The sequence below is a fragment of the Triturus cristatus genome, chromosome 4_2 (assembly GCF_964204655.1).
Source record: "Triturus cristatus chromosome 4_2, aTriCri1.1, whole genome shotgun sequence".
Taxonomy (NCBI): Eukaryota; Metazoa; Chordata; class Amphibia; order Caudata; family Salamandridae; genus Triturus; species Triturus cristatus.
The window spans coordinates 131004202-131017851 of NC_140586.1; the positions used below are offsets into that span (position 1 = coordinate 131004202).

General features: G+C 45.3%; 1 protein-coding gene across 1 annotated transcript in view; it reads left to right on the forward strand.

Moving 5' to 3' along the window:
* Nucleotides 1–2347: 2347 nt before the first annotated feature.
* The window catches only part of CTDSP2 (CTD small phosphatase 2), a 120605-nt gene continuing 109302 nt past the window's right edge, over nt 2348–13650 (forward strand). The window contains exon 1 of the mRNA XM_085600799.1: nt 2348–2954. Coding sequence (XP_085456925.1) covers nt 2891–2954 — 64 coding nt within the window. The 5' untranslated portion in view covers nt 2348–2890. The remainder of the gene's footprint in view (nt 2955–13650) is intronic.

Genomic DNA, 13650 nt, shown 5'->3' on the forward strand with positions numbered 1-13650 from the left:
ATGTGTCCATTGTCTAATGTGTGTTGGTGACTTGTACTACACCCTGGTAGGGTTGTATCGTAAATCTATCCTCTACATTTTTATTGGGATTCCAACAGACTTATTGTTAATATTGAAAAAAACAAGACTTTGATTTTCTCCAAGCACGCAAAAAAATTACTTGGTATTCAAATAGTGTCCCGCTGGAGCAAGTTCTTGACTATAGATATCTTGGTCTTACTTTCATGAGTAATTTAAAATGAGACAAACATATACTAAATATAAGAACCTCACTTTTTGCTACCGTAAATGCCCTGATTTTGATTTTGACTTTGGAAACCTTTTGTTGTAGCCCATAAAAAATGGTAGATTGTTCCCTCTTTCTGAGTGAGAGGGAAAAATTATTGAACCTATTTTTAGGCAGAATTGTATAAGTTCAAGGAATGAAGCACCAGTCACTTTATGTTGAAGAAAGACTTTAGATATTGTAACCACAATTGCAAAGAATATTTATGTTGATTCAGAAGATATCTTTTTGATGTTATCTTGAGATTTTTATCAAGAAATATCAGGAGAAATAAAAAAAAACTGAGGTTGACTATTTATTGCGATACTGTGCAATATCAGGATGAGTAATTTGAAAGTTTAGATTGCTCTTAACTTTCAAGTCAAGTCAAAATATATTTATTCAGCCAATACATACAACCATAAAAGCACAAAGTAATAACATTTAGCATTTTATTTAACTTTAAAATGTATTCTAATCCGTATGATGTAAATTGTGCTATTTATTCTTGGAAATAATGTATATGTATAAATATATATATTTTTTTACTTGTATCCTTCCCCCCATTTCCGGGAACGTGTTTATCCATTAGACACTTTTGAAAGAAAAAAAACAGAAAGACACTTCCAACAAAAGCTCACTTCCTCTTGCTCCATATTGTAATATCAACAAATACAAAACAATCCACAAAGCACTCTGATCTAATTTGCCTAGATGCAGAACTACACTCTTAGGAAATTAACCTCTTCTCCCTACCTCCCAGTGGCTCTTATTACTTTTAAAAGGCCTTAGAATGTTTACATTGTGGAAGGAAGGATGGGTGGTGGAAAAGGAGAGATAGGAGGGAAGAAGCTTGATGGGGAGTTGGGAAATAGAGGATCAAGAAGAAAGGGGGGCAATAATTAGAACTGACTAGAAAGTAGGTGTCATTGTAGAAAGGAAAGGGACAAAATGGGGAGAGGCGTCACTACATGGTTCCAGTTCCCTGAGAGTTAGATTTCTAGAGGTTTGCGCACTGCAGACTGAAACATCTGTATGCACCTCCCAAGAAAGCATTTGGCGGAGAAAGGTTTGAAGTTGTGTATTTCACAGCACTACACCAAAACGTTCACGCTTCAGAGGTCAACGCAGGAGTAGGTCAGGTAGTCGACGTGTGCCTTGCCCTCTGGGACTGCAGGCTTGATTTTATATCGAGATAAACAGGGTAAAAATCCCAGAATGCAAATAAAAACCCTGAAGCGGATAAGCCACTCACACAAGGCCCTTAGTATCTTCAAAGCTCTGTTACCGATAGTGAGTGCCTCGAGGCACAATTTGATTAAGAAACAATACGTTTTAATGTACGATATTCTATAGTGTTGTATTTATATAACAGAGTATATCCCTTCGGCACTACCCGACTGTGAAGAGGCGGAACAGGGGCTAGAGGAGGTGTGCTTTGAATTGCAAAGCAGAGGTATTAGAAGAGGTGTGTTATGAATTTATTTTTTAAGGCTGGGTGGGCAGCCTTTGCAGGAAGCTTGTTCTGTAGTCTGGAACAGCAGATGCAGAGCATAACACGCACGACGCAGGGACGCTTTTGGGGTATTTTGGTTGGACAGTGCATTGTTTTTGTCTTCAACTCGACGCCTACAGGGTCACATTAAATGTGCGTAGCGCTCATTGGGACCCAAATGGTTTCTTGGAGCTGGCGGATAGTGGGGGCGTCAGCTTTGTAGCGGATACCCGGCTGGAAAAAAAAAGAAACGTAACTTTTATATTTGCAATCTCTAATGCACCTAAGCCGTCGGGTATCCATGCCTTTGCCCACGGAGAGTGTTTGCACTCGGTTGCAGCTGCCATGTTGGGTCGTATTTCTTCCTCCCTCTCCACCACCCAGCGTTCCCACCCCGGTCCAGAGCCCTGCCTCTGCTGCTCGCTTCTCAAGCGCTGCACTGTAAACATGAAGCCCGAAAGTCCCTGCCACCCCTCTCTGGCCCCCTACCCCCTCCCCCAGCTCTGCCCAGGAATGCTGTTAGGTAAACAGTGCATAGTAAAAATGCCTCCCTCCATCGTCCGCCCACTGCCCTGGCAGCCAATCACAGGAGCCCCGCTGTTTCAAGCGCCCCCTCCATGCCCCAGTCCCATGGGCTGCAAAAAAACAACGCCGGATTTCAGCTAAAAGCTTCGCATTTTTCCCTCCTGCCAATCGAAGCTGCATTGACTTTCATTTGCAAGCCGAGCACCTCCTGGGACCGTCGGGAGGAACGCCTCAGTGAGGGAGGCCGGCTCAAGAGCAGCTTGTTTATCTGTAGTAGAAGGAAGGGGGGCCTTGAAACTGCCCATGTCCCATTTCCCCCTCTTGTTTTGCTGCTCTAGCTCGGATTCTCCATGTTGGACCAATTCTGAGACCTGGGGACCTGCCTTCTTTCCCGCCTGGTGCACAAGAACCCCTCCGCCCCCCCAAAAGAAATCTCAACACGGGGAAGGAAAAGAACTCCCCCCTTCTCCTTCTGGCCGATTTTGAAGATCGGAGCTTCCAAATCAAAGGGGGGAGGAAGAAGAAGAGGAGGGGGAATAGAGGGGATCTTTGAGCAAAAAAAAGAGAGAGACAAGCGAAGGGTCCTGGGTCTGTGTCATTGTTAGATGGAAAGCGGTTCCATCATCACCCAAGTGCACCGGGAAGAAGCGCTCGTGCTTTCCAAGCAAGGTAAGAAATGCCAGACAACTTTGTAGCACAGAGCGGAAGGTGGGCGGAAGCCTGTGTGGGAGAGAAACATATTTGGAGAGGGGCAATTTTTCACTTGAATGTTAGGCAGAGTGACTTTAAATCATGTTGCTACTCCTCCCTTTCCCCCACACATGTCCCCGTACACACCCCTCTGCCTGTCTTTCCCTCCATTTTATTTGCATGCAGGGCATCTGGAAAAAAATGCTCGGGTTTATATTTATTGCGTTTTTTTTCCGACTGCCGGAGTTTCTTAGCAGTATTGTTTTGATGTCTTGTCACACAAGTCAATCAACAGGATGCTAGCCCTTGCTTATTATTTCTACGTTTTTCGAAACCATGGCAGTTCCTCTTTTTATGATTTATAATGTTGAGGAACGGTTCTTACACCTTACCACCGAATTGATTGGAGCGCCTGGTTTTATTTTGACATTTGTAAGGATATATAATGGCTATGCACCAATTGCAGTGGAATGTTGTTATTGAGGAAGATATACATTCATGTTGTTTTGGTTTGATTGTAATCTCTGCCTACGAGCCTCCACGCTATGATACAACAGATCAGTCGCCTGTCGGTGTTCTAGCCTTTTTTTTGGGGGGGGGGGGGGGGGTTCATTTTTTTAATGTCGCGGAGAACGGCGGATCAGTTTTATTTTAAACATGCATTATTTCTTGTGTGGAATGGCCACAAACCCGACTAATGTCGTATCTATCATCTTTTAACCCCACCCACAGCTTTCTCTCTGTGGCCTACATTTTGCCAGTAGATGCTAAGTGTGCTTCATAGTAGCCGTGCTGTTGGCCACTTCGGCGTTGACGAAATACAAGGTGTGTGTGTGTGTGTGTGTACGACTCGAACCGTTTATTAAACACAAACTTTGGCGTTCTTAGGCACCAGAACAGCCAGCACGATTTGAATGTAAACAAACCCAACACCATGGCAAATGGTACACTCCGCTGAAAAGCAGAGGGAGGCGGGGTCATGTGAGATAGTGTGCCAACAAAACCGATGGAAAGCACCTCGAAACCTATATACAATCATTCGACCATTAACACCCATCTAATCTTGTCGGCCGAACGGCTGATTTGTTGATGCATGTCACGAGCGTGCATTTCTGAAGATTGCCACGATTCTGAATTCTATAGGAGCAACAAGAGCAGCCATTTTATTTATATTCTATTTATAGTTTTTGATGTGGCTCCTCATAATCCCTAGGGTGCCAGGGCGCTTTACGTGTGCGCTTCTCGATAAAGCGGGGACAGAATTACATGTAAGGAACGACTTTTAAAGGAAACCTTTTTAAAGGTGAATAAAAGCATGGATTTCAGATTAAGGTGATGATTCTATTTCGAGAAGAAAAACAGTATTTACAAGAGGGCATTGGACCTCTGCAACATTAATTCTCAAATAGGCGTAAGACTGGCGTGTTTATCAAAACGCATTTCCTATATATATATATATTATAAATCCGAGTCTCACTCGTTTAGTGTGAGTGTCACGCCTTAGAGATGGCTGGCAGACGGCTGGCCAGTCCGAATGGCAAACATTGGCTGTATTCGAGTTTCACTAGGGCACATTTCTTTCCCTTACTTATGTGCTACATTTTGGGAAGACTCTAACAGTCCAATGCTCGTGTACTCTTGGGTCTCAATAGCCACGATTTTGGTGGGAATCCATTCCTAAAGGCAAAACATTTTGGCGTGATTAACGGCAGTGAAAAATGTGTACAACTGTCACTGGTAGGCAGTGCCTTTCTTGTGGTTGTTATGCTTTGGCTGTCACCGAGGTCTTTGCAGTTGTCATTTCTGACAGGAAGCACGTTCCATTTGAGGAAGAGGGTGCGGAGGTTCGGTTTCAGCAACTGTTTTGCCTCCTTTTAAGTGCTCAGCGGTCAGTTCACCGACATTGGTGTGGTCTCTACTTTCACTTTTCGTCTGTGAATTTTTTTTATTTTTTAAGGAAATAGGGTTTTAGAAAAAGCTAGACCTTTCAACAAAAATGTTTCTTCTTTGCTCCTGGTGAGTATTGTTTATTCTCTAATGCCCGTTAGTGGTGGTTTAAGGCCGCCGATCACAAATTCTTCCCTGTCTATGTCCCGTGGTTTTGACCCGCGGAGTGCACACCCCTTTTTCGGCCGCCTTTGGTTTAATGAAGGAGCGCTGGCAGGGAGTCAGTCGAGTTTCCCGCTCAACCAGTCGCGCCTCTCCTCTCGCTCCGACGGTCGCTCTTTCCTATACACAGCCGTGTACCCCTTCCTTCCTGCTCCCATATGTGTCATTGCTGGGGGTCGAGTATTCTCGCGTACTCCTGCTCTCGTCTCATTCCTAGGGGTCGTGCATGCTCATTTAGTCGCGCTAGCTGCGTGGGGTCCTGTCATCTGTTAAATTATCCATAGGCTGCATGTTTACGGTACTCCCCGCTCGTCTTGGCGGCCTGTTCAGCTCCTCCTGTGATTGGTGGGTGGTCTGTATTGTCGCCTGTGCTTTTGTTGTTTTTGCTCTGTGTCCGCGACTTTCCTTTTCTCTGGGTGGGTGCTTGGCCCCTTACTTTCGCTGGGGTCGCGTGCGCGCCCTCCATGACCCCAACCAGGGCTTGTCAGCCGTTGAGGGCTTCTCTGGCGCCTCTCTCCTATGGGAGCGGAGCACGTGACCTGTGGGCGTGCTCGGTGGCGCTTGGGTGTGGATGGCGTGTGTATGTGTGGCGGCGTCACCCGGGCCCCAGGAAGGATACGAGGGCGGCTGTGTCCCACTTGCGTTCCCACCTTTATTCCCACGGACAGTGGCACTTTTGTAAAATATCTTAACCCCCGGAAAACTTACGAGCGCACTGTCAACTTCGCCACTCGAGCATTTCATCCAGTCTCAGTTTTTGTTTTTTTGATATTCTGACACTTTTGCAAATCTCAACATAACATATCTAATGGCTGACACCGCAGAAAAGCCAAGAGTGCCAGTAGACTGGGGTGATCAGGTCATGCGTGGGGTGAACAGTATGACCGACGGTGCAGGCCGAGCAGCGCGCTCCGCCCTGACATAGAATGTCAAAATAGTACCTGATTTACAGCCACGGCCTACACAACGGCACGGGGTTGCTGCTGCCTCTTTAGGTCCTACTTGAGAGTGCTTGCTGATTGGTGCCTAATGTTACCATTTTTTTAACATATGCATACCATACAGTGAGTGGGCTTTGGCTCCTTCAAGAGTAGTAATGCATCATGCAGTTTGCTGTGTAGTGTATCCCTCCACCCACCATAGAGTTCTTGCATTACAGTACACGCGGAACCATACCACAGCGCAGAAATGATGCACTGAATTGCAATTGCTGTTTATTGGATTATTTGACTCAAATTCTATATACAGTCGTTTTATATGTTTTTGTATCTACTGCAGCAGTGGTTTGTATGGAATCCCATCTGTTGGCTTTCCAAAGCTTCTTGATTTTGTGCTTATTTTGATTTGGCTGCATCCTAGTTGTGTAATACCTACTCGTTGTGTGTCTGTTGGATAGCGTGGTGGTTGGAGCCCCTGCACCAAAGATGTGTTACTTGAAGGTGAGAAGTTAACACCCAGCAGGCCCCACTCCGGCTCGTGCTATAGAAATAGGCAACATTATATTTATAAAGACACCAATCTAACAAAACGCTCTTTAAAATATGATTAAGGGCTAAGTAAATACCGGGTGCCCGGCTCACTAAAATAGGTGAAGCTTATACATATATGTAAGTTACAGTGCAGTGTGAGTTACACCTATTTCTATGCCATTTATGCACCTTTCCAACTCAGACTGGTGTAATTTGTGCATGCACGAAGGAACTCGCTAAAGTGAATGATATTAACAAATGAAGGGCGCATAAACTTGTCTTCCTATGCCAACGTGTTTAATTTGAAACAATTTGAAAAATGCTTATTTTGACTTTATATTCAGTCCAACACATGTTTACCAAAAATCCTTCCTTCCGGTCCTCTCAAAATCAGGGCAGTGGGATTTCTTACTTGCATTTTAAGCCACACATGCCCCAACAGGTGTGAGGAATGCAGATACATGGAGTTTTGGAGTAGCACGAAGCTACACCCGAGTGGGGGTTCATCATATTTGCATAAGATCTGCCTTGGATTTCGCAGAGTCCTTCTCTGACAAGGCCACAGGCATAAAATAGTGTTAGAACTATTCGCCCTTAAGTTACGCATCCACGAATAAGTTGAGCAACTACACCCTAGACACATCGGTTGTTACTCCGTTGTCAATTCTGCACAAGTCTTGTTTTTTCAGTATAAATTTGACGTACACCCCAAAAAGACCTTTTGTAAATTGGTTTCGCTGATCCTCTTGTCACTTAAAGATAGACACAATCTTCTGGCCTTGCAGTTGGAGTGTTTTTCCTTTGTTATGTTTTTTATATAGTTATTTACCCATCTATCTATTTTGGCTTCGTGTCCACCGACCACAATTTCCCTGTTCAGGCATTTGGGATTCGCGTGTCTAAAAGTTAAGCTATGCCATTAAAAAGGAAAGCGATCCCATAATTCAATCCACGTTAGTGGAGCCCTTGAGCCCGGCAGCGACAGAGTGGACCTTAGTGGCTCTTTCCTGTGTCGGATGGTTTGAACATGCCTTTCTGAAATTAGAACCCTCTGGTCTTTGGTTTCAGTCCAAGTGTATTCCCCTAGTCACATTTAGTGATCAAGGGCAAATCACTTTATATCCCATGAAATGTCTTATCTACGAACATTTACCAATGTTTAACAACAGACTTGACTGTTAAATACGTCATGAAAATAAGTAGGTTGAGGTGTAACCCCTGATTTCCTTTGTAGCAAACAAAATAAGTTTCAACTCGGACCGGGGGACTTCAGTGGCATTGCTCATTGCACCAGAACTTGGTGTATAAAAAAAGCAGTTTTATTCTTGTTCGGTGACATCAGGTCTCCAGCGAGACCCCATATTTTGGGGGTAAGCTTTATAAAGATATTTAGCACTTTCAAAAATATCCACCAAGCCCTCATCTTCTCACAGTTCTGTTTAGGGTCCCCTAACATATGGTCCTTCATAAAGTTTACTTTGGAATTCATGGGACGAGAAATAGTTAGATGACCAATGCGTAAGTAGCCCCCTTTTTATTATTAACTAAAAAAAATGATGGCTAGGCCGCCAAATTAAGGACTCTCGCTTTATGGACAATTTGCTAACTGTCTCAACATTATGTTCTCGTTTTCCATTTCCGCTGGGTAGCCTTTCCTTTTTCCTGCTTCTTAAGCTCTTTGTAGAGTCCACTGAGCTACCTAGGGATCACAAGCGGCTAACAAGAACAGAGATTAATATCCCTCACCTCCCCTTAATAAGACACCTTCTGCCTTCACAGCAAACAAGGTTACAAGTGACCACCAATTGAATGGGTCGTTCAGTGCATGGACTCTTCGAAGCATTTTCTCATCCAGTGTGTTTCATTGACAAGGTGCAGTTTGTCTACCAGCAACTAAGTGTGAGACTCCCCCCTGTGTATCTTTGAGAGGTCCAGTGCATTGGAAAGCTGCTCCTCGCTTTGACTACTACAGTGTGTTGGAAGTCTAGGGTGACCACCTTAACCCTTGTCATTACTGACAATATTTCCAGTTCTGGGCTTAAGCATGGCCATCTCATGCATTCTGAATTTTGTAGTCATTATGTGCATCAGTTAACCTGATTAGACTAGTACATCTGAAAGCAGGTCTCTCTAGGTGAAAATTCCAGGATTCTATGTCCGTAAGGGCATAGAGTGAGATGGTCAACCTAGGGTAGTCTTCTTCTGTAGATTGAATTCCTCCACATGTGGCTGAAGTCGCCACTTTAGGTACTGTTTTCTTTCTTTGCACCCCCCAGGTTTCTACTCCCTACCTTTTGCTTCTCGTCATATTCTGCACCATAAACAGTACATCCTGAACTCCACGCACTCCTCCCGGCCTTTTGCTCTGGTGTCTCTGTAGTGCGATCAGATGACACTTCAATATGCCAATCTTATAGAAATATAACAATAGAACACATTGGAATAGGCAATAGGTCTTGTCTTTTGACTTTGCCAATGCTGTGTGCCAATGTTTTAAGCATTGGCAAAAAACAGTTTTATTGCCGCATGGGCGAAATGAAATCCTGTAGGCTGAATTATGTATGCACCTGCATGCCCGGTCATATGAGCATACGTATGTTTCATGGCACTACAGATCCTTCTAGCTGGTTAATTTACATGCATGCAAACATCACCTAGTATGCGTTGTGATGCTAAGACTGCCATTTGTAGGTCGAGTCTAGGTAGCGCGCATGCGCAGTCTGCAAGACCTGTTGTTATCTCCTCTATTGGATTTTGGCATGCCCATGAATTGATATTTGTTCGTTGTTGCGCCACTTAGGAATACAGGTTTTTATTGGTGCATTGGGTCTGATACTCCCGCCTTTGCATGCTTGGGTCACGCCCAGGTGATTTCACTAATTGTTTGCGTGTGTTGGCCATCCCAGTACGTCCGCCGTTCCTCCTGGTCATCCTGATCTGCCTTTTTATTTTGTAGGCTATCAACATCGTTTTAGGCTTTCAGGCCGTTTTATGGAGCAATGCTCTGTTCTGCACCTGCAAAGTGGCAATTTCTGTCCGGTAGCTGTTGAGCTATGCCAATAGCTCTAACTCCAAAAAATGCGAGACCTATTGCATTTCTAATTCTTGTTAATTTATGGTTCCCAGATTGTGGACGCCCATCTTGGAGTGACAAATTAGAAGAAAAAATGCAAAACATTTGCAAAAGCACTTTATTTAGAAAGGATCAGGCCTGTCGCAAATTACAGCTGTCAGACCTGTCAGATGTAGGAAATAAATGAAGATAAAAAAAGTGATGGGGAAATGTGTGGGAGCAATAGTGGAGCAAGTAAACGCCACAGAGTGGCAAGAGCAAGGGAGAAGCAGTGCTTTAAATGGGCCGGTACTGTCCGATACGGAGTACTGGCACTTCTATATTTTGAGAGGGAGAGTACCGGCGCTTCTCAAGAGAAATGCAATACTTTTAATTGGAGAGTACCAACATTTCTCAGAAACAAGCAGGTACTTTGGTACAGAGTACCTGCACCTCTATTATTCCATTTCAAGCACTGGGGAGAAGTAAGGACAAGTGAGCATCATTGGAGCAGAATGGGGAGCTGTTGGGGTTACAAAAAGTCAAAAATAGTTGAGCAGGAAGGGGAACGGGGGAGCAACATGGAGGGAATGGGGGTAGGGATGTATTATGGGGAAGCAGCACACGAGGGAGTGAACAAGAAAACACATGCAGTTCCACGGAGGGCTGAAAGAGAAAGAGAAAAGTAATTCCCTGAATTGAAGCTGTGCATTGATACGCCATCCAATCAAAAGGATGGTAACAAAACTATGCCCGGGGGGGGGGGGGGGTACAAACACAAGAGGAGGAAGCAAAGCCATTGAAAAAGAAGCAAGGGACCGAGACTGACAAGAAAGCAAACCAATGATAAGCAATGGAGTGACTCTAAGCCCACTATGAGTATAGATTTTGTACACAATAGGTTTTCAACTACAAATAAATGAAAGCGGTCTATAAAAGAGATCTAAAACAGCATGAACTGAATTTAAGACTATGACAGTTGACCCCAGGTATCCCCAAAACCCATAACATTATAGGAAATCTTTTTTTTGGGGGGGGGGGGTTGTGAGTCTACACCTACTGTGCTAGCAGCCTAACCGCCCGCCATGCGATGACATTTGGTGACCTCGGTGTTTAATCTTTTGCATTGTATATGGATCTCCCCAGGGCACACAATTAGAAAGGTGGTTAAACCAGAATGTATTGTTTGTTCCCTGTGTTTTTATCGGGGAGTAATTTGGAAAATAAAGTTACTTATATTTACGCTCTTGCATCCCACCCACTCTGTCACTCGTGATGGAGGGCAGTTTGGCTAGACGGCCAGTGGAGGGGAGTGAGGCTATGGGGGTGGATGACACTAAGTAACCGCAGACTGTCACTTTGTCAGTGTACTCAAAGATATCAGATGCCCACTTGTCATCAAGTACTTCCAAACAGTCCTAGTTTTATAGACCGCTCCCTGGGGTTTTTAAACCCTTTCTGGATAACATTTCCATTAGCGCCTAGGCCAGGGTGACTTCACCCTGTCATGCAGTGAGAACCCCGTGCCTACCCATGTTTTGTGCTTCCAGGTCAAAGATCACCCCCTCACGATTGCAGTGCTGAGGGAGTGATGGGGACTTTGCTGATCTTAAAGCTACGAAGTCCCCAAAACAAACAGTTTTTACGTATTAACCCCTTCGGTGCTCATGACGGAATGGTTCCGTCATGACCCACGGTTGAGCTGTGCTCATGACGGAACCATTCCGTCATGACCACACCCGCGCAAGATTCCGTCAGCACAGCGGCGGAATCTGCGCAGCATCGAAGGGGTTAAGTATAAGGGAAGAGAGGGCTTTCCCACGCACCCACCAAGAGATCTCTCCTCTGCATTTGTTATATTCAGCCCCTCAGCGAAGATCTTGGCATGGTGCAGTAGAGAGTGTAGGCCCCTTTCCGGTGACGTATGCCAGTGTTCCAGCTGTTGTGTTCACGGGTATCGCACATCTGACTTGGGTGCCCCTTCCCTGCTTGTCATTGCTTTGCCAAAAAGAAAAATGGACACATTTGTCAGGTGGGCATTTTTGCATCCTGCTATTTTCACGTGATTGATGTTGCAAGCCTGGCCTTTGAGGTTTATTGGAATTAGGGCCAAACTATTATATCAGTGAAGTCGTTTTTGTTTTGTTTCTGCTTTTTAGTGGAGTAAAGTGAGAAACCTCAAAACTGCCACTCTCATAACAGTCGAAATGAGTACTGTTTTATCACTTGTTGCATTCATCTGATCCATTGAAGAAGCCGATGGGGGAAGACAAATCATATGAAGGCATTTTCAAGACTTTAGTTGAATTATTGGAGATGCACATACTCTGTGCAGTTTCTACATTTCTGAGCTGTATTTGGTCATCCTGCTCTCATCAGACCCCAGCGGATAATAATCCACATTTGTAAAGCGCAAACAATCACCCGTAAGGGTTTCTACGCGCTGGGGCCCTCGGGAAGATTAAGCAAGCTATTGCTCAGAGTCACATGGTGCTGGGCTAATCTGCCGCTGATGCCGGGGATCGAACCGTGATCCCCAGATTCTGGAGTCAGTCGCCCTGGCCGCGGCGTCACACCTCTTCCGTTCGCAGTGATGTAAAAGTATTGACTTGTAAAAAACGCTTGCAGCTCCTTGGGACTCAACTTAGCCTCCTGGTCTTCTGAACCCAGGTATCATGAGATCAGACATGAGTGTCTTTTACATGTATAGTCTTGGGTCCCATTGGGCAGGAGCAAGTGCAGGGAGGGCATTTGATGGCATGCGCCCTCGCGAGGCAGCCTCTCAAGCTGCAGTGACATGTTGTGCAGCCAAATGGCGAATTACCCAATCCTTTTTTGGCCGGGGATCTGCTGGAATGTACAATAGAGTGCTTAACATTAGATATCACTTGTTTTGGGGTAAAAACATAGCTGTGCTAAAATTATACAATCAAACAAGAAACAGCTGCTCAGTTACTTGTTATTCCTCACCCGAAGGCGCCAGTGGCAAAGTTATGGAACCAAGCATTGGTAAAGCTAGCAGCTCTCGCCTATGAGAGCTATTGCCTTAGGCAGTGGTTTGTAGCGATACTGTACAGGTTAAACAAACAAACAATAGGAGTTGCTTGGGGATGAGCCAACATGGAGGGAGGGTGGATGAAGAACGAGTGGGTGAAGAGCACAGGTGTGTGGGGATGGGGGATCACAGGCAATGGAGGGTAGGCAGGAAGGCCTGGGGGGCACACACAGACAATGGAGAGTTGGCAGGAAGGGCTGGGGCAAGCACATGGAGACTGGAGCATGGGCGGGAGTGTCTGGGGCAGCACATGCACAACGGAGCGTGGGTGAGTGGGGCTCATGAGAAGCACTGGGACAATGGAGCATTGGCAGGAGGGTGGGGAAGCAAACAGACAAGCATAGGGGCAGCTGAGGGTGAGGAGGAGAGGATGGGGACGCAAATGGACAATAGAGGGTAGGTGTGAGGGGCTATGGGGGTCACACTGACACTGGAGGGTGGGCGTGAGGGGATGCAAGAAGCACACGGGCATAGGAGTGTGGGCGGGAGGCGCTGGGTCAGCACATAGACAATTGATGAATGGAGAAGTGCACACGAGAGATAGCTAGAAAACACACACTCTCTTGTAGAGTGCTTAAACGAGAAGGAAAAAGTAGCCCCTGAAAAAGTGAGCAGTGGAAGGACACAGTAATGCATCCATGCTCTAGGGGAGGGGGGATAAACACAAACCGAGGAAGGGAATACTACAGAACTGACAAGAAGCAAAAAATGAGAGACACAATAAATCAAGCACTGGTAAGCACAAGACGGCCTCAGTTCCCACTGATGGTCAACTGAAGGTATTGCAATGGACAGTACTAGGCAAGACCTGACAAGAGATGGATCATGTGCCATCTTAGGCGAGACCTAAAAGGGTATTCAGGGCAGATGCGGTCTTGTAGCCAAGGCCTTTGCTGTGACCCAGGAGGCCAGTACTGTTCTAATCCCAACTTTAAGGTTTGGTCCGCATTGTATTTATAACACTGGGCATACCCTTCAATTTCTGGGTCC